This window comes from Amblyomma americanum, chromosome 11 (genome assembly GCF_052857255.1).
Source record: "Amblyomma americanum isolate KBUSLIRL-KWMA chromosome 11, ASM5285725v1, whole genome shotgun sequence".
NCBI lineage: Eukaryota > Metazoa > Arthropoda > Arachnida > Ixodida > Ixodidae > Amblyomma > Amblyomma americanum.
This window is the reverse complement of record NC_135507.1, coordinates 50,875,466-50,896,673: the sequence shown is the minus strand read 5'-3', so window position 1 is coordinate 50,896,673 and position 21,208 is coordinate 50,875,466. Positions and strand designations below refer to the sequence as shown.

The 21,208-nt window shown below is 49.4% G+C and overlaps 1 protein-coding gene across 1 annotated transcript; it reads right to left on the bottom strand.

The window, feature by feature from the left end:
* Window positions 1-1,158: 1,158 nt before the first annotated feature.
* On the bottom strand, window positions 1,159-21,208 carry LOC144109612 (neprilysin-2-like). Its single transcript, XM_077642431.1, has 8 exons — window positions 20,906-21,208; window positions 19,869-20,027; window positions 18,175-18,490; window positions 16,586-17,010; window positions 13,633-13,878; window positions 7,892-7,971; window positions 3,959-4,231; window positions 1,159-1,411 (listed from the first exon to the last, which is right to left on the bottom strand). Exons 1-8 carry the CDS (start codon window positions 21,206-21,208, stop codon window positions 1,159-1,161), a joined length of 2,055 nt encoding a protein of 684 aa, XP_077498557.1.

Sequence of the window (21,208 nt, the reverse complement as noted above, 5' to 3'; positions counted from 1 at the left end):
TGGGGCAAGACGCAGCCAATGGGAGGATGCTCGAGAACATCTCATGGATGTCTGCACTGGGATTGTCCTGATTTTGAACATCCCCTGGATGTCAGTATATCCTCTTTAGACGCACGTGGGACGTCCTCACGGACACCAATTCTTTTGAACGCGAACATCCGACAGATGCCCGTAGTAGGTGCCGTGGATTTTGGCGGATGTCCTTCGGAGATTTGAACATCCATCTTCGGACATTAGCCAGATGCCCGTCGGGCATGTGTGGTCCAATGGGCGATCGGGTAAGTTCGGAGGAGCGTCGCGCCAGGTGTAGCCACTGGGAGGAGGGCGTCATCACAACCTGCCCACCGTGTAGTGAGCAAACTGAGCAGCTTGGCACGAGGCAGTTAAAATAATGATTGGTACGCGAGTGGTTGCTCGGGAAGAGCAACATGAGTCGCACAGTCCCTACCGGTGGCTGTAATAGAAACGGCCACGACTGCCAATGCATGGCGCATCGCTTTACCGCTGCGCCACTGCGCTGGTTGTGGTATGAGGACTGGCCGCAATCTGTGAATGCTAGAGAATGACCAATTCTGCACATATGGGCGCTAACCCTACAAAGCTATCGCGTCCATTAAGGCGGCGCTTAAGTGTCCCCTCCAATTGATGAACGAAGACATGGTTTCGCACGTCGACTCGCTTTAACTAGGTTAAACCCCCTACTAATTTTTACTTTTCGGGGTAAGTTCTTCAACGAATCATTTCAAAGACACCCGCCCAGTGTTTCCGCGTAGAGAGAAAGGTGCATTAAAATGTACTTGTATTGCTCTGACTATCGGTGCTGTCAAGACCAAACCAGGTGCGGCGTAAACAACAATCGGAGCACAGTAAACAAAACACAAGCAATGGATGCAGCAAGCACTCATATGCGCTGTGGGCAACGTCTTCATTTCCAAGTGACATCATAGTGACGCATATGTGTTAGCTCGTAACCAGCAGCACGTAGAAGAGAAGTTGTTTCCGTAAAATGTCTTAATTCTTCGCCAAGCGATCCTTATCGAATAGTGCCACAGGGTTTTATCACTTATAATTTCTAACGGTGTCATTCAATGTGTGAATGATTTTTTTTGTGTTTATCACGCGTGGATTACGCTAAGCACGACGACGATCCGACGCAACCTAAAGCTTGCATATGCGCTCGGGACTCATTGGCGAACCCCGTGAGCAGTTGAAAGCCCTCGCGAAGGTCCGGAGGTTCCTGAGTGGTCCATTGACGAGCGTCGGAGCAGGCGAGCGCAGCCCGTTGACCGTGCGCTGCTGTAGGTAAGCCTCGTCGTAGGCCTCGCACCGGTCCATGGCGAACTCGTAGAAGAACAGCTGGTCTGTGCCGTACGTCACGTTTGCACCCGAACTAAATGCACCCATATGAAACCTGCGGATGAAGAATGGTGACCAAGCGTAGGTCCATGTACTTATTTAGCGTCTATTCTTCAATAACATCTCGGCAGAATTCGACGCAAGCGGTAAAAAGAGCGCAGTCATGCACGCTGGAGTGACTAATAATAATAATAATAATAATTGGTTCTTAGGGAAAGGAAATGGCGCAGTATCTGTCTCATATATCGTTGGACACCTGAACCGCGCCGTAAGGGAAGGAATAAAGGTGGGATCGAAAGAGGAAATGAAGAAAAAGGTGCCGCAGTGGAGGGCTCCGGAATAATTTCTACCACCTGGGGATCGTACACGTGCACTGAAATCGCACAGCACACGGGCGCCTTGGCGTTTTGCCTCCATAAAAACGCAGCCGCCGCAAATTTGAAAATTAATTTAATGCAGTCAAGCTCTGCTACACCGAACCGAGGTAATTTGAATTATTTGCGGTACTAAACAGATTATCCTCTTCAAAAACCTGCACAAAAGTATAAGAAATTAGCTCAGCATATCGAGCTCCAATTTCGCAGGTTGTTCGATACATCGAACGGCATGCATCGCCCCACCAAGTGGCGGTTCTGCAAAGCGCGGAGGTGGCCGTGTCCACTGCGTTGGGCATTCGCCGGCAGGTGTAGCGCTGTGAAACCACGTGACAATGTACCGTGGGTTGTGCTTGAGGGGGCCTGCTGTCTCGTGCACTCATTTTCTGTCACACCAGTGCCATGCGATGAAGCCAATCTAACTATACTAGTAAAGCCTAGCGGCGGTCTCTCGAAGGCCTTCCGGAAAACCACTGTATACCATGTTTTAATAACATTATAATATGTGGAGACTACTGGTGACACGATATGAGGGATTATGGTTTATGGGTGTTTAACGTCCCAAAGCGACTCAGGCTATGAGAGATGCCGTAGTGAAGGGCTCCGGAAACTTAGACCACCTGGGGTTTGACACGATTTGACACCTTATTGATAAACAGTGGCTGTTTCCAAAGCACCGTCCGCCGCGGCTTCAATACGAGGAGTGCTAAGCCTAACGATGACTAAAGAGGGGAGGTGGGCTCAGCCTGCAGGCTGCGCCATGACGCACGTCACTAGCGTGGGTGCAATGTATTGCTTGTGTGTTACAGATAAGGTTATCCACTGCAATTTTTATACACGGAAGTACGCGATAGATCGAACAATTCTGCGATGCCCTTGGCCCTCAATATGGCTCGCCTTGACTGCAGTTGGCTAAAATTTGTGATTTATCCAAGGACACCGGACAAGACAATACAAAGGCGTAAGAATGAGCAGCTGCTGCATTTTCCTATCTGCGCAGAACGAGTAACGAGCCATGGATTCATCCAGAAGGACATGCGATGCCGTGTAGGGCATTAACAGCGTCTATTTCGGGTTAATGCGTCAGGCGAAAGCGGAGAACTGCACCTCCAAAGGCATCGTTCTCATTCCTTCTCTGTCTTCTCTACCCCGATGACGTCAACCGACGAGCGTGAAGTTGCACAAAGAACATTCGCATACTATGTGAATGTTCTTTGCGTAACTGCACTTTGTGTAACTTCCTAGACACTGGAACAACGCTGACGGCAGTGTAGAGTGGCGTGCTCCGCAACGCTGGGACGCGGTCTCTTGTGAGGTACCACCACGTGCAACCGAAACACCAAACATTTTTTCCAGAGGATCCCCTACACACAAGCGGATAGGGAAGTGTACGTCTGCAGCTGCCTAACGTGGCCAGTCCAAGAATCACTTTTGTGGTGCTCTTTGCGTCTCCCTTTACAGCGTCCTTGCTATAGGCGACAAGTTCAACCTCTCTGTTGATTGCGTAGCCGATTTCAGTGTTATCGCGAACCAGCAGCCGAACAATAAGTGGAAACAAATATTGGAGGGGACATATAAGCTCCGCCTTTAGAGTATGACGAACGCGATAGCGTTATGAGTTAATCCGCAAATATGCAGAAGGCCATTCTTTATTTCACATTCATAGATCCCTGGGAGTCCTAATTCCCCTCCTAACGCAATGGTGCAGCACTTAAGCGATGCGCCACTGCCCTGCGATAGCATGCAGGAACTCCCAGCAGTGGGCCTTGTGCGGCCTAGGTTGCTCTTCCCGAGCGAACAATAATTAATTTAGCTGCCAACTGTCATAATGAGCAGGTTGTGATGACGCCGCAAGGTCACGTGACCCAGGTGGCCCACCTGCCTCATAGGTTGCTCTCTGGGCACCACCTGCCAGAGTCAAGCTCGTGATTTTTCGCTCACAACGCCGACATCGGATTTTCTGGACAACGGGACCTTTAACGCAGCCCCGTTAATAAGTTGAAGAGTAACTTGTCAGGATAGTTTTTTCCCGCAACCATGGAAAAATACATGTTTTCGATTTCTTCAAACAGCACCTTGTGCGTCTTGCAGGTCCCAGATGGCAGCTAAGAGGCTTGAAAAGGTCGCCGATTAGCGAACTATAAATGTTGGTGTTCGCTGCCATGACAGCATCGGTTCCATGAACGGCGGCAAGTGGAAGATATATGCAGTACTCTGACCATACGCACCGGCGGCTCCCACGCGCCACCTGGTGACGGAACACGTGCAGGGCGACACGTAGGGCCAATAGGTCGAGCATGTCCTCGCGGGCGGCGGGATCGCTTGAAGGACGCGCGCTATGATGCTGCCGACGCAGACAATCACTCAGCAGGTCCAGCCGCAGCCGCAAGGAGGCTCTGCGATTATGGGCGGCTGTTCGGCCGAGCCGAGACGCGAAAAGCCGAGCCAAGTCGACGCCCAGGGAGGGCACGTGGTGAATGAAGAAAGCGGGGTCGTCGAACCTGCAAAAGAAGCCAGAAATATGCGCCTTTGTCGGGGTCCCCGCCAATTCGGGCCATCCTGGAAACGAGGCGGCGAACCAATTTGCCCGAGGATTCTTAATTAACAGGGAGGTGCGCCAACCTAGCCTCAGGTCGGCCAAGGAGCGAGTGACGACCTACGAAGAAATTGCTACCCACTTCAAGAAAGAAAGAAAGACAAATCTTCCCAGAAACACATCTCTAAGTAGAACACAACAAGTCAGTTGGCGGCAGCTCCAAACAGACACTTTCTTTAATCCGTACATGTACTCCATATGGTTCCCGGAGCAGTCCAGCACCGTCAGAATTCTCCCGGCGGGCACCAAAAGGCATGACCCACCACACATCCGATACTCATGTAATTGAGACAAGCCATCACAGAGTCTGCAGCTCTGTACCCAATCGCAGTGGGAGGCCGCGCTGCTCAGCTTGGACCCGGAGGTTCAACTCCGACCCACGGAGCGGGCCGAAGAGGTCGCCGAACAACACCGTCGGCCGGCCACTTGGAGCCTTGGAGAAGAGGAGCTCACCGCGGGGAGGGGAACGTCACCCCAGCCCGCGCCTAAGACCTCTTCTTTAATAAAGTTTACCTCCTCCTCCTATACGCCTTTGTGCGTGGCGTCACATTTCTGACCACTTTCCAGATCATTTATGGAGAATGAAGTAAAAATTTCGCGTGTATCAAAACTACTGCGTTCTAATGACAATAGAAGCCGCTGTTATGAGCCAGAAATGTCCAAAAGTTTAAAAACAGGTGTTGACGCTTGCGCTTGCTTTCAGAAACAAACCGTGACTGCGTCAAGACCGTTTTCCGAAGCTGATCTCCGGGGACATGCTTCACTGCCATTGACATTCAAGCAACGATAACGGAGTCCTTGTCGGTCTTGACTCTTGACGCACCGAGAACGGAAAATTATTGTTCCACTTTTAAATACTACTGTCGCATCAACCTATGTGTCCTTTCTGCCGAAGAATTATAATCAAAGCGACAAACAGCTTACGTGTCCCCTACAGCTGCGAAGATAATCTTTCCTGATGGACTTATATATGTGTGAGAGACACCGAGATCCGAAACATGACAAATTTATGCAACTATTATCTCCGCACTCTTGAGGTGCTGCTGTTAAACAGTCATACAGTGCGTGAAGCTGGCCGATCAGGGGATCTTGAATGTTAGGCTTTCTACTGAGGTTGGTTTGTCCTTTTTGTTGTCATGCAAGGGCGTTCAGTCATTCCTAAATCTAGCACAGAAAGAAAGGCCTTTAGGTTTGCAATTTTTTATCATTCGAAAAGAAAAGAACCATTCGTTTCATCTCTCAAACGAGCACTTTTTGGGCTCACCATTAACGAGATATCATGAAATAGAATTTCGGAAATAGCGAAAAAGAAAGAAAAAACGAAGCAAGGTGTGGTAGTCGACTACGTGGTTGCCATCTTCCATTTCGCTGTCACTTAAAGCATCTGTGGCAACATGACATGTGCGGGCTTAGCTATTGCCATTTATGAAGGAAACAACGTTCGTGCAAATTCCGAGCCTCTTTCTTTATGGCCTCATCCAACTGAATCGCTCGTAAAATGAATAAGCTGCAGCTGTCGTTGTTGTGACCAGGAGGTAAACACTAAAAAAAACATTGCGTATAAAAATGTGTGTCCATGTTATTTAGCCCCAATGTTCTCTTGAATTTCACGGGTGGGTCGAAGGGGAGGTCTCAAGACCAGGTCATTCTCTCTTATCTCACTCAGGGTCTCTGCTGCAGGTTAAGATTTCATTCATTCATTCATTCATATTCGACAGAATCAGGTAAGGTGTACGTGCATATATACATTCAATTTTTCTATCCTGTCTGCAGAGCCGAGGCAGAAGGCATTAGGCATTGCTCCCGCTGACCAGCAGTTCCTAAACGCAGCTGAAATCCTATACGATCAAGGCTAACAATTATTGACAAGGTTCCGCTTGATATTAACGCGATAGCGTTAGAGTTGTCGCCACAAAGCCCTGCCGCTGACCGAGGCTAACTTCCCTGATTGGTCGAGGGAGATCACCTGATCTTGTGACGTCCACACGACCTGCCCACTGTGGTAGGTGGGGATTATATTTATTGGTTGAGAGAGCTCAGGCGACCTTGTAACGTCATCACAACGTGCCCACCCTAGCAGGTGGCAACCGGCCTACCAGATTAAAAGGTCACTTGATCTTGTGACATCATGTACCGATTAAGCTGCGCGACAGAAGTCAACCTATTAAGTGCTGTCGAGTGCCTCAGGAGCACCCCGAAACGCATAAAAAAATTGGAAAGTACACTTAAGCTCCGCCTTAAGGGTATGACGCAATAGCGTAGCGGGTTAGGCTTGCTTTCCATTCTGAGCATTTTGACACCTTTGAACGCACTTTTCATTTTTATCAATTGTGTTCATAATTAATCTATCAATTACAAACTCCAACTTTCTTTAATTAGCATCACCAAGCATTGGCTTTCCATTCTGAGCATTTTGACACCCTTGAAACCCCTTTTTTCCAATTTCTTTTTCATTTCTGTCATTATTCAGTAAATAAATTACAATGATTTCCTTAACTCTTCATCGCCTATCCCACACCAATCAACCATCAATCACTAGAACCACAAATAACCATCGTACGGTTGTTTTTTTTACGCAGCCACCGATTATTTCTGACACCCGGTGCCGACTACGCCGACGGCTTTACGACCGAACGAGCTGTACACGCTAACCCGTCCAATGTAGCAACACTGGGGACCTGTAATGCTATCGCCTTTCACTCTGAACGTGCGTTAAGCGTCCCACCAAGTTTTTTCTTCACTTGGGGTGTTAGCGCTTTGGGCGCTCAGTGCAGAAACACCTAGAAGACATCTAGAGTACTTCATTTAGCCACACTTCTTCTATTCATAACGTCTTGTCGAGAGTGTCATTACAATATGTTGTTACGGCACTTTGCTTTCCCTGGTTAAACAAAGTATTATCAGGTTCTCTTCCATGAATAATCTTCTTCTTCTTCGTCCTTATATCCTTCAACTTATTTTTCTTTCTGAAGGTTGACTCCATTTAAATTGTTTTTCAATCTAAAACAATTTCGTATATGTTTGGCTCTCAGTTTACTGGAGGATCGAAGCCCAGACTCTGCGTGGGGATTTGCTCTACCCTCTCCTAGTTTGTATTCCGGTACAAGAAATATCCTTTATGGCGTAGAATATATTCTGGTGGGAGTTATTGATAGAGCGTCCCGCCCTAGCTTCGAAGAGTTGACGGATATCTTGATGAATGTGAACAAAATGTCACTTGATTTTCTTCCTTCTCACCTCGGAGAGCGCTTGCGTCACTCGATCTATCATTTTACTACCCTATTCTTATTATTCTCTTCCTTTCTGAATTGGGCGGTGTCAATTCCAAGGTAGTCTTGCTATCTTGTCCTTCCGCTTACAGTATGTGTGAAAACGATCGTGGGTAATTGCAATTTCTTTCTCCACGCACTATGAACTGCACAGCGGAGTAAGCACCCAGAACCTCGTTGTGCCTTGCTTTTCCTCCGTCTGTGCCAACCGCTCCTTGTAATGAACCCGGTGACACGTTATGAGAGAGTGCCATGCTGTGTTCCAGAAAAGCGCGGAGAACGGTTTGGCGCTGTACCTGGCGTCAACGGCACCAGGTGGTACGGCTAGGTACTCTTCGTCCGCGTCCAGCCATGGCGTATCCCTCAGTGCTGAACCCTGAAATCGGCAAGCAGGAGGATGAAGTGGTAATAGTTTCCAACTGTTCCAGCGAATGCATGCATGCTCTCCGCATTAACTCCTTATAGTCGCGGCCGTCGCGGTAATTCGCGAGATGTGCGGCCTTTAGGAGGACAGTCGCGCTTGTTCACGAAATCTGGTGGCCGCTAGCACGTTATAGAAATAGTTCCTTATGAAAATGCTCTCTAGACAGTCTATAGAATTCTTATAAACTCTACTGCCTTCTTACAATACTTCTTATTGTCTATTGATCGTCTATAGTCAAAAGTCTGCTAAATGTGTATGGCCATAAAGCGACACATTGTCTATAGGCTGTCTATAGAATTTGTATTGCCTATAGACTGTTCTCAAGGGTTTGACTATAGAGTGTCTATAGACTTTACAGACAGAAGTCTATGAACAGTATGTAGACTGTCTAAAGAAATTTTTGTAAGGGGCACTCGGAAAACAGTATTGATGCCTGATTAAGGAATCCGACTTTGGCGTAAACCAGTGTCCCCCGTGTCTGAGCTCTGTGGCCTGCTGCAGATTCTAATGAAACCTTTAGCTATTAAACTTTACTCTATGGATTTATCTGGCTGTGAAGGCGATATAGGCCCAGCCTTGCTCACGGTGAACATATTAACCAAGCATTGGAAAAAGGGTGAAAAGGGGGTAGACGAAATGGGGGCGTAATGCTTGTTGTAGGAGAGAGCCACGGATAAAATCATATAACACACTATCATTCTCGCGGCAAGATTTTTATTAAATTGCGGCCCAGTGCGGTCGGAAGTTCGATTCTAGGGCGTCTTGCGGGACAGTAACACGCGATAACTACTCGGGTACCGTGGCGGGCACATTCTAGGTGCCTGCTGGAGGTTTAGAACGCAGGTTTAGAACCGCTGATAAAAAAAAGTTCACGAAGTTCTCAGATAAACAGAGAATTTGAGGCGCTGGTTTTCTTCCTTTCATTTTGTTTGAATTTGTTAGCCCTGTTCTAGCCTAATTTCGGTGGCTCTTTTTGAATCATGGCCGGATCCATCTGATATAATGATTTCGGAATAGTGCAGGGGCTGCGCCTTCGTTCTTTGTTGGATCCTACGTCAGCAGCAGGTTGACTTGACCGGCTCTATGCTAAAGTTACATATCGCCCGGCCTCGAAGCTGTGTAGGCATGCTCTCGGTGAAGACGACGATTGAAAACAGGCAGGACGAGTCTGATTTCTGGCTTCTCCCGCGATATCTCACTGGATGTCTTTATATTACATACAGCGAAAAAGATTGCAGCTTTCTAGGGGCGTGCGTGTATTCGAATGGTTCGAATACGAATGGAATATTTGAACTTTTTTTATTTATCGTTTATATTCAGCTGGTGAACTCATCTCAATTGAATTTCGAATATTCGATGAGACCTGAAGATCGCCAGGAAATCGAATACACGTGAGAGCATTCCGAAGCATTAACTTTTTTCTTCCCTTAGTTGAGCTATAGTGACCCAAAATGGCAGACTTTGTGCATCGCCTTGTATTGCGATAGAAGTCATTCCGTTTTGTGATAACCAGACAGTGTCTATTTCGGTATAACTTCATATTTCAATGATGAAGGCGAGCGACATTTGCGCTTAGCCGTCAGCGAAGCGGAGTAGTATGGCCCGAAAAATGAATGAATGAAAGAATGAATTCCCCAGCCGCTGGTGGCGAATCAGGAGGGAGAAGGGCGTAAAGTGCATTAGCAAGTCGGTCGTTTACATAGCCTTCGCGTTGAAAACTATTTCTGGGATGCTGACATCAACGGAGTAGTGCCACGAGGTATATGACACCTACGAAGCACTCTGAATAGCAGCGGAGCACGTGAGAGCTAAATAAAAAAAAAGGCTGATATGCTGGCGCTTGATATGGGACTGTGCAGGGTTGTCTATCCTGCAGCTTAATTGTATAAACTGTCGCCGTAACCTGCCATGGCAGAAACTGTGGCCGTTTCCTGATATTGAGCCAAATACTAATACCAGTGATCGTGCCCGGCATGTGTGAGGGTATGCGAAATGAGGTTATTCGGAGATAAGAAGGGCACCGATGGCGGCACCACGACTATTCAATTTACTAGCAACGAGCGTGCGTCGCATACTAACGGCAGTTAACCGAGTTTCACGATCCCTGTGCGCATCACATACTAACAGGATCGTTCATATTAGCTATGTTAAAGCACTATCACAAATTATTAAATTCTCATCCGAAGTACGAATTCAGTTATAAGTGTGCTGCTTTATTATTCCCCAAATTAGAATGCTAAATGATGTGCAAATAAAAGTGGTTGCGTGAACCAATGTGCCAGTGCTTTATTATTGCATTTAATAATAATAATAATAATAATAATAATAATAATAATAATAATAATAATAATAATAATAATAATTGTTTTTTTGGGGAAGGAAATGGCCCAGTATCTGTCTCATATATCGTTGGACGCCTGAACCGCGCCGTAAGGGAAGGGATAAAGGAGGGAGTCAAAGAAGAAAGGAAGAAAAAGGTGCCGTAGTGGAGGGCTCCGGAATAATTTCGACCACGTGGGGATCTTTAACGTGCGCTGACATCGCGCAGCACATGGGCGCCTTAGCGTTTTTCCTCCATAAGAACGCAGCCATCGCGGTCGGGTTCGAACCAGATATTCGAATGATATTCGGGCACAACTATTCGTATTCAATGCATGTTCTAAACATTTGGTATTCTCCCGCTACTACTGCTCTCCTTCCACAAATAAGCAGCGAGCGATATTCTTGAAGGCGCAGTGATTCTACCCCACCGCGGTGTTTCAGTGGTTAAGGCGCTCGTCTACTGATCCGGAGTTCCGGGTTCCAACCCGACCGCGGCGGCAGCGTTTCGATGGAGACGTAACGCAAAGTCGTCCGTGTGCTGTGCGATGTCACTGTACGTTAAAGATCCCCGGGTGGTCGAAATTACAACCGGAGACCTCCACTAAGACACCCCTTTCTTCTTTCACTCCCTCGTTTATCTCTTGCCTTATGGCGCGGTTCGGGTGTCCGCCGAGATATGTGAGACGGTTACTCTGCCATCTCCTTTCCTCTCAAACCAAATAAATCAAGTGAGACAACGGCGTTGGTTGGTTGTGAAACTTTATTTCCAGCGGATATAGTGGAGCGACACGAAGTCGCCCCCCGCTTAAACGGCGGCCACTATCCCTTGGGCAGCGGCGGCGTCTTCAGCCAGCTGGAAGAGCTTGATCTGTATCCCCGGGTCGGGGCTGAGCAATAGAGCCTCCCAATGAGCAGAGTCAGTAATGAAGTGACTCGCGGGTAGGTACTGCGGGCAGTTCCAGATCATATGATTTAGATCGGCTTTCGCATCACAATTTTTGCATTTGTTTGAGTAGAGTCCTTCCGAATAGAAGCTACACAATTGGGGATTTGGATAGGTGTTAGTTTGAAGTTTACGCCAGGCTTTGGCCTGTTGCTTGGAGAGCGTTTTATCTGCTGGGGGGAATCTGAGTCTTGCAAGCCTGTAGTGCTGCAGGATTTCTCTGTAAGAAAACAACCTGTCCTTGCCAGAGTATAGGACGGGTGGGCTGCACGACCCAGCTCGGCGGGACAGTTCTCGAGCTAGGTTATGAGCCGCCTCATTACCAGCAAGGGAAGCATGAGAAGGCGTCCAGATTAGGCGAATGCGCCGCGTGGGCTGATACTTTAGCAGAATCCGTGCTGCTTGTGGGGAGATTCTTCCAAACGTGTAGTTACGTATAGCCAATTTTGAGTCGCTGACAATGGTTTCTGCCGAGGATCCCACAATGGCTAGAGCAATGGCTGTTTCTTCTCCAACATGTGTGTGCTGAGTGCGTATAGTGCCCCCAGTTATGAGTGTACCACGTTCCATGGTGACCACAGCTACCATCTTGTCAGCCGAAGAATCTGCCGCATCTACATATACCACAGAGGGCGTTCATAGAGTTCATTGGCGTTGACCACTTTGCAAAGGCAGTGCCGGTGACTTTCACGAAAGGAAAGGCACACAATCGGCTCCGTTGGTCAGCGGAGACCTCCATCTCGTTTTAATGTACGTGGCGTTGGTGTTCAAGTGCAAAAGCCTGCTTTGATTGCGTTCCGCACAGTGGATAGGCAGCGCGCCCTCCCTCCCACCCTGGGAGGTTAATGGTTGATCGCGAGAGATTGATCACCAAATGAACGCTGCGGCCCAGCTATTGCTGCAGTGCCACTTGTCAGCCACAACGCTGTCAGCGCTAATGCATTCAGGCCACATCTCTCTCTCACCACCGCCACATGTATGAAATCACGAATGACCCGTCCGCATATCCAGGGAGCCAGTTATGCGCCGTTCCTTTGCTCAAAGCCATCGCCTTCTAGAACATTGTCAACGCTAACGCCAATGAACACGGTGAACGCCGACGTATTTCGCTTTGTATATCCTGGATTAGCTGAGTTAATCTACATTATTCTTTGGCTGTTCGTGGTCAGCAGGGTAAAGCAAAATGAAGAGTAACAATAATATCTCCGCTTCGCCTAAATCTCATATTCAAATTTGACATTGATTAAAACTTCGATGCAACCCCGCCAGTACACAATCAGCGTTGAAAGCAAGCAAGAGTTCCACTTAGAGTTGAATTTTTTTGAGCAAAAGCCTCTTACTGGACCCCTAATTTTTTGTGCGCTGAATGCATAAGCTAGCAGTTTCTAATCAAGTGAGAACCGGCTCCATTTGCGGTCCGTTTGCTGAGGAACTCAGCTGTCATTTGTTTGAACATAAACACGAGCTTAAAAGCTCTTTAGCGCCGTTACCATTGACATAACCACCACCCCGCAGTGCATTGTCATCCTTATCCAGAGCCACGTGGCGAAAATTACAGACGGGCTGCTTTATTTCACCCTACCGTCTCTCGTGCTTTCACCCCACCTTTCCTCCTCATTGTAACACCTGTGGCGTGCCCAGATCCACACTTTTCCACTACCTTAGGGAATGTCCTTCCCCACAGGCATTACCCCAATCCCCAATCCCACTCATACTTCCTGGGAGGCTGCTTTACGGATCGCTCAGCCCGCGGGCCAGAAATTGCTGGTCGATCGGGCCTTATGTGAGGCACAAGCACGTGGACTCCTCGACCAGTAGAAGACCACCCTGGAAGATTTTTTTCTTTCCTTTTTTTTTCTAACAAAAGTTTCCATTCATCCAAGATGTTCTTCACGTTCGCTTTCATTGGTTTTGTAATTGTTTCGACCAGATATATTATGTGTTTCCACGTACCCTTTTGTGTACGCATAGATTGCTGGTCTGGCAATCAATAGACTTCTCCTTTTCAAGGAAAGGAAATGGCGCAGTATCTGTCTCATATATCGTTGGACACCTGAACCGCGCCGTAAGGGAAGGGATAATAGAGGGAGTGAAAGAAGAAAGGAAGAAAGAGGTGCCGTAGTGGTGGGCTCCGGAATAATTTAGACCACCTGGAAATCTTTAACGTGCACTGACATCGCACAGCACACGGGCGCCTTAGCGTTTTTCCTCCATAAAAACGCGGCCGCTGCGGTCGGGTTCAAACCCGGGAACTCCGGATCAGTAGTCGAGCGCCCTTAACCACTGAGTGATTCTGATTTTCAGTGATTCAAGTCAGTCGAAAGCACCTCGCCTGCATGTCCGCGTACCTCCCAGAAGGTCTCGAAGCCCCGGTCGGCGATTTTGAGCAGGGCGTTCCTCTTCCTGGAGGCCAGAAGACCTCTCCACGAGACCAATGGCGACTCCTCGGCATCGGCGAAGGCGAGCTCGGCGAAGCGCATGCGCAGACGCGATTTGTGCAGCCACTCGGGTAGGAACAGCTGGTGCCGCAGTAGCTCGATGGCCCTCAGGAGACTCGAGATGCGACTGCGCTCCCTGCCGTGGGCGCGCTCAAGCTGTAATAGGAACGTAGAATTTGTCTTGGTAATGTGAGTATGAGAAAGAAAATATGTTGCAAGATGGCAGCATCGAACACTTTTAAAGCACAATCCTCTCGAGGTGTTTGGTAGAATTTCTCATGGTCGATATCGCGACACTTTATTTGACCTACCGTTGTTCTTCAATTCTGTGCACGGAATTAGCGCAGCAAATTCTTCCTGTAAATGTTAAAATAACTTGCCTCTCGCTGTGCCCAAGTTGTGATCAGAACTTTGACAAATTAGAGCGAAAGCATTACTCCAACCCCGTGCGGGAGTCTTTTCATCTTCTCTTGTGCACCGAACTAACCCGAGCTTATCCGAGTAAGCTCGGGTTAGTTCGGAAGACCATCGCGAAAGCTGCAGCCAATGGGAGGAAGCTCGGGTAAGTTCGGAGGAGCGTCGCGACAACCGTAGCCAATGTAAGGAGGGCGTCACGCCACCGAAGTAATGTAACATATGGGCATCATTACAAATAGCTCTGGCAGGTGGCATTTGAATAAATGGTTGCTAGGTTGTTCGGGAAGAGGAACATGGGCCGCACAAGCCCTGCCGCTGGAGCACCTGCCATCGCAGAGCAGTGGCGCATCGCTGAACCGCTGCGCCACAGCGCTGGTAGTGGATGAGGACTCACTGCGATCTTTGAATATTAACTAGAGAATGACCAAGTCTTCGGACAGTGGCATTAACCTACTGAGGCTATTGCGCCACACCCTTAAGGCGGGGCTTAAGTGTTCCCTCCTCCTGAAGAATGAACACCTGGTTCCGCAAGTCTTCACAGTTTCAGTACGCTTAACCCCCCCCCCCCCCCCAATTTTCTTCGCACTATGAGAGTTACTGGGTATAGCAGTGGAGAGGACAGCGCTGTGTCCTGTCCTTGTATGGTCTGTACAGTTCTAATAAGCCACTCCCCAAAAACATGCACCCCACCTACCACGAACTCCGCCGCAGAGCTCGCGCACGGGCCCTCCACAAACACTATGGCACGGAACCGGATGCCGTGTGGGTGGATGCCGCATGCACAGGCGAGGACGCGGTTGTGGCCATCACGAACCCCCCCCCCCCTTCAACCGACTGCCACCCTTCACATATAATAATAATAATAATAATAATAATAATAATAATAATAATAATAATAATAATAATAATAATAATAATAATAATAATAATAATAATAATAATAATAATAATAAAAATAATAATAATAATTGGTTTTTGAGGAAAGGAAATGGCGCAGTATCTGTCTCATATCTCGTTGGACACCTGAACCGCGCCGTAAGGGAAGGGATAAGGGAGGGAGTGAAATTATAATAATAATAATTGGTTTTTTTGGGGAAGGAAATGGCGCAGTATCTGCCTCATATATCGTTGGGCACCTGAACCGCGCCGTAAGGGAAGGGATAAGAGAGGGTGTGAAAGAAGAAAGGAAGAATTAGGTGCCGTAGTGGAGGGCTCCGGAATAATTTCGACCACCTGGGGATCTTTAACGTGCACTGACATCGCACAGCACACGGGCGCCTTAGCGTTTTTCCTCCATAAAAACGCAGCCGCCGCGGTGGGGTTCGAACCCGGGAACTCCGGATCAGTAGTCGAGCGCCCTAACCACTGAGCGACCGCGGCGGGTGGGAGTGAAAGAATAAAGGAAGAAATAGGTGCCGTAGTGGAGGGCTCCGGAATAATTTCGACCACCTGGGGATCTTTAACGTGCACTGACATCGCACAGCACACGGGCGCCTTAGCGTTTTTCCTCCATAAAAACGTAGCCGCCACGGTCGGGTTCGAACCCGGGAACTCCTTCACATGTCCCCCACTGCCGCTTCGGAGGAGGCTGAAGAGGCCTCCATTGCCCTAGCCATCACACGCACGGAGGCCCGGTATATTCTAAAACTGCCATACTAAATTTTGCTCGCGGGGGAGTTCACGTCCCTGCATTTCGCATACTGAACTCTCTCGCCACACACCCGCCCCGCAACATGGAGCTGATATGGGTGCCTGCCCACTCCGGGAATCCCGGCAACGAGCCTGTCAACGCAACAGCCCGAGGTTCTCTCAACCGGGCACCGGCGGTCTCCGATCTAGGGTTCTCACAGGAGCGCATGCATTCATTCAGTGAACTGACGCAGGCCTGCAAAGCCGGGCGTCGGCTTTACCCCCCCCCCCCCCCCCCCATCCCTCTCTCGAAAATTATCACCAGACTCTTTGGAGGCGGCTCCAAACACGCACCTTACCCTCCCCTTATATACGCTCGCGCTGTCACCAAGTCCGCACAAACACCTCCTGTACCCTCTGCCAGCACCCCAAATCCACTCTCGATCATATCCTTTTCCTCTGCCCGGCAGATCCTTCCTCGTGGGGCCTGGAGGACCTTACCACTTGGGAGGCTCGGGAGACCCTACTGCGCTCCGAGGACCCGGTCAAGCAAGCTATCGCCACAGGCCGGGCTGCCAGCGTCATGAGCCTCCGGGACATATGAACGTTTGAGTGCAGTGGGGTCGTGCGTGGCCCAAGGACCTGCGTGTCCTAAACTCCCCGGTGTCTATTAAAGTTTTCACCACCACCACCACCACCTACAGTTCTAGCGAGCGCTGTTTTGTTTTGGTTCTGAGTGTATGGCTAGACCATACTCTGAAGAACGCTGTCGGTCATCTCCACATCGTGTCATCAACCATGACGGTGCGCAGATTACCTCGTGGGGCGCCGTCCTGACAGTCCAGTCCACCAGATGGCGGGTCATGTCCCGGAAGCCACGCGATCGCTGCGCCTCCTGCTTGCTCCGGTCCCGCTTCCGACCTCTGGGCCGGGCACCGTTCCAGTAGACGAAAGCCATGAGCTCCGGAACTGCGCTCGTCATTAGTCTCAGACAGCGCAAGTCGCTGACGTCATCCGGCGGGTCGCCGTCGTGCCATCCGGGCTGCCATGCCGCCGAGAGCTGCGCCAGCGTAAGGAAGCGTGGCCTTCGTTCCAGGAAAGGAGCGTATTGGATGTGCAAGCGGAAGGCCAGGTAGTTGAGCATATGGACGGGGCCGAACTGGGAAATGAGCGCGGCTAACTGCCTCTGGAAGGAGCCGCCTTTCACGAGCACTGGGGTCCGTCGGCCGAAAGTGGCGATGCCTGCGATGCAAAAGCGTGGACAACACTTCGCTCTGATTGGAAAGGGGGCAGGAACCAAGAAATTAGTTTTTGGTTTTTGAGGGAAGGAAATGGCGCAGTAATTGTCTCACATATCTCGGTGGACACCCGAACCGCGCAGTAAGGAAAGAGGGGAAGGTGGGAGGGAAAGAAGAGGTGCCCAGTGGAGGGCTCCGGAATAACTTCGACCACCTGGGGACCTTATGTGTTGGACGCCCCACTCCAGCTGTAGTGAACATAGTGTTGTGCGAGTGTTTTTATTGCTTCACCATGAACTGATCACGCGCGCAACCTATACCGCTGCGGGTAAAATCAATTTTGATTTCATTTGTTGCAAGAAGATGGAGGCAGCATTTGCTATTTTCGGTGCAAGTGGACGTGCCCAGTTCGAGCCACTTCCATATAGACATGTCCCGCAGTTAGTGGGACCTTTAGCCGCCGCGGTGGCTCAGTGGTTAGGGCGCTCTGCTGCTGATCCGGAGTACCCGGGTTCGAACACGAATACGGCTGCCGCGTTTCAATGGAGGCGAAACGCCAATCCGCCCGTGTGCTGTGCGATGTCAGTGCACTTTAGAGGTCCCCTGGTGGTCGAAATTATTGCGGAGCCTTCCACTGCCGCACCCCTTTCTTCTTTCGCTGCCTCCTGTATTCCTTTCCTTACGGCGCGGTTCAGGTGTCCAACGATATATGAGACAGATACTGCACGATTTCGTTTCCCCAAAAATCAATTAGAAATAAGATCCCCAGATGTTCGAAATTATTCCGGAGCCCTTCACTACGGCACATCTTTCTTGCTTTCTTCTTTCACTCCCTCCTTTATCCCTTCCCTTAAGGCGCGGTTCAGGTGTCCAACGATATATGAGGAAGATACTGCGCCATTTCGTTTCCCCAAAAACCAATTAAAAAAGATCCCCAGGTGGTCGAAATTATTCTGGAGCCCTCCACTACGGCACATCTTTCTAAATTTCTTCTCTCAATCCCTCCTTTATCCCTTCCCTTCCGGCGCGGTTCAGGTGTCCAACGATATGTAAGACAAAGACTGCGCCATTTCTTTCCCCAAAAACCAATTATTAAGTAATAATTTACTTCCAGGATACTGGCCCTGTGTGCAGCTATGGCAGTTAGTGACACAGCCGAGCAGATCACCTCGGAAGACGATGCCGAGGAAGCGCGTCCAGTTCCAGTGGGGTGCATGGGCGAGGCGGGCGACGGTAGTGCGGGCGTAGTCGCCGGCGCCGCGCCGGTGCGCCGCCAGTTCGACGAGCGCCTGCTCGACGCGGAACAGGCCGCGCATGTCCCGGTGGCCGGCGATGCCCTGCGCCGCCGTCAGGTACCACTCGTCATGGACGTCGCCCATGCGGGAAAAGTCCCGGAACAGCGGCTCGGGGGCTCCGATCCGTGCCAGCCACCGCGGCCTCGCCGACGCCCAGTCGCGGGAAGAGTTCTTCTTCTTGGGATGCCACTGTTAATTAGGTTAATTAGGACGATGACAGCCAAAGCACAGTACGAGAGAACGGCAGTTAAACACGCTGGACGTTCGGCTGCGGCGATAATTGGTTTTGTTTCCTAGAGTTTAACGTCCCAAAGTGATTCAGGCTACGAGGGACGCCTTAGTGGAGGGCTATCAATAATTTCGACCGCCTGGGGTTCTTTAACGTGCACTGACGTCACACAGTACACGGGCTTCTAGCATTTCGGGGATGACGTAGTCGTCTAATACAGTGACCAGCGAATCTGATCTGCTCGCACCGCCGCGGGTTCGATACACACTCGCGGCCATTGAGTGTTTTACCCTAAAGTGTTTTGCATATGTTACACCACCTGTAAGGTAAGCATGCGCCAAAATTTGGCACATATGTGCGCTTAGATGCCTGAAGACTGCATTAAACAGGAGAAATAATTTTATTTAGCCAGGGCCGAGAAATCGACCATTAACCTTTTGTAGTTTTCGCTGGGACGCACAACTTTTTGGACACCGCTAGTTTTGCGGACGTTTATTGGATGTGTTCGGGAAAAATGAGTACCTCCTGAGATTTCAAATGTACCGATGGGCTATTTTTGGGAGATTTTGAGGAAGTTTTGCGTTTGTTGGTGTTGTTGGCAGTAAAGCCTACAAAACCAGGTGGGCAGACTGCCATTTGCCCGTCAACTGCCGGACTAGGGGATCTACCCCAACAACATCTTCAATCATTTCTCGCTTTAATAAGGAGTCTTCAATCTGATTTTCCTTCATGTACAAGCATCAGACTGTCGACAATTGGCGCGTCAACGAAATTATGCCTGTGATGAAGGAGGGTGAATAGGAGAAATCGTCGATGAAGTAGGAGTGGCTGTCCGATTAGAGAAGTGGTAAAAACACAAGTAAAAGCTAAGCGCGTGACGCTTTAATGACATTATCGCGGGCGTCGTATGCACTATGGCAAGCTGGAGTCGGTGGTCCTGAAAATCTTGCTGCGTGCTGCCGTTGGTCCAACCCTAACAAAAATGGTCCATAGACAGTCTATAGACTTCTTAGAGACTCTATTGCCTTTCTATAGATATTTGTTTCTGTCTAGCCATAGTCTATAGACTGTCTATAGAGAAAAAGTCTAACAAAAGTGTATGACCATAAATCTATAGATTATTCATAGACTGTTTATAGAATTGGTATTGCCTATAGACCGTTCTCTAGGGTTTGTATATAGACTTTACAGACATAAATATATGGACAGCCTATAGACCGCCTCAGGAAATTTTTGTAAGGGAAGGTGGATATTACTTCAGAGTGTCATAATCTCGAAGCTACACTTGTCCAAATATTTTTTTCCAAATACACTGAATTAGTTCAGATCTCTTCTGACCTTAACGACTCGCACGTCCACAATGGCAGAAATACCGGAGAGCGCCAGCACCCTTGCCGCGGCCGATGACAGGTCGTCTCCATCGCCCTGTCCTGATGTAGGCTGGCTGCTGAAGGGAAATCCCAGCAGACCATGCTCGGACAGGATGTTGTCGAATACCTGTGGGGACAGCCGGCCAGGTAGTGACGACACCCAGCGGTAAGCTATCCTTGTGGCTACCAGTGCGAGAGCCCTTTTGCAGACCGTCAAGTCTATCGCTAACTTCGCGTTAACATTGCACAAACATTAGCAGAAGCGTTAGGATTCCCAACCTTGCAATACATTTCGCACGCGCTGTCTTGACGCCTCACCGACGCAAAACGGCGAGGGATACTCTGCGCTATATCCCTCCAGTAATTGCCAATCCTTATCGCTTAGTGCCTATTCTCAGTGGAAATGCCATCTGTGGGACATCTGGGGCACGATGCTTGCTACTGATTAAACGGAAATGGCGTATTACGGACTCACTAAATACTTCTGCAATGACCATCTGGTCCATGCAAATATCTTCCAGGTGGACTGAAGAGAACTTGCTCTCCATGGTCATGTAACCATCGTTGACCTTACCCAAAAATGTATTCGGGAAAGTACCTTCATAAGAGCGAGCGAGGTGCGGTAGATGGGATGTGGTATCGTTGTTAGTTATTTGGCACGAAGGATGGCGGAAAATCTGCAACATCCTTCTATGCACTGCTTCTTAAACAAACCATGCACGCAAAGAGGCTCTGCACGGTAAGAAGGCACAGAAATGTATAGACATTAAACGACGAAGACAAGTAGAGAGATGACAAAGAACCAAAGAGACGGACAGAGGGCAAGCACTCACATAGCACTCAGATACAAACAGTGGCGTGCATGGGGAGACAGACAGAGATGCATACACAGTCGGACAGAGACGGACTGTGGGACAGACAGGTAAACATGAGTACAGAAGGACAAAGGCGGATGAACAAATGCTTGATCGACGGTTATACATGCACAGGCGGGTACAGACACACCTCCTTAGACCGCGGCTCTGCCTCGGGTTTCCGGCAGGAGTCCCACAGCCTCGCCAGCCACCGCAGCGACCCGTCGGCCGTGCCGCGCTTGAACTCGGCCATGAGTCGCAGCTCCATCTGTCGAAGCCGCAGTGTCCGCGGCGACACCACCGCCTGTCCTGCTGCGGTGGCCGAATGGTTGGCCGTCCAGCGGCCGCATACGTGCGCATAGAAATCGTCGCAGGGATTCGCGCTGGGATCCACCCACGCGGTCAGCTGCTCGTGCAGGGCTTCGCAGCCCCCACCGTCGCAGTGCCTGGACAT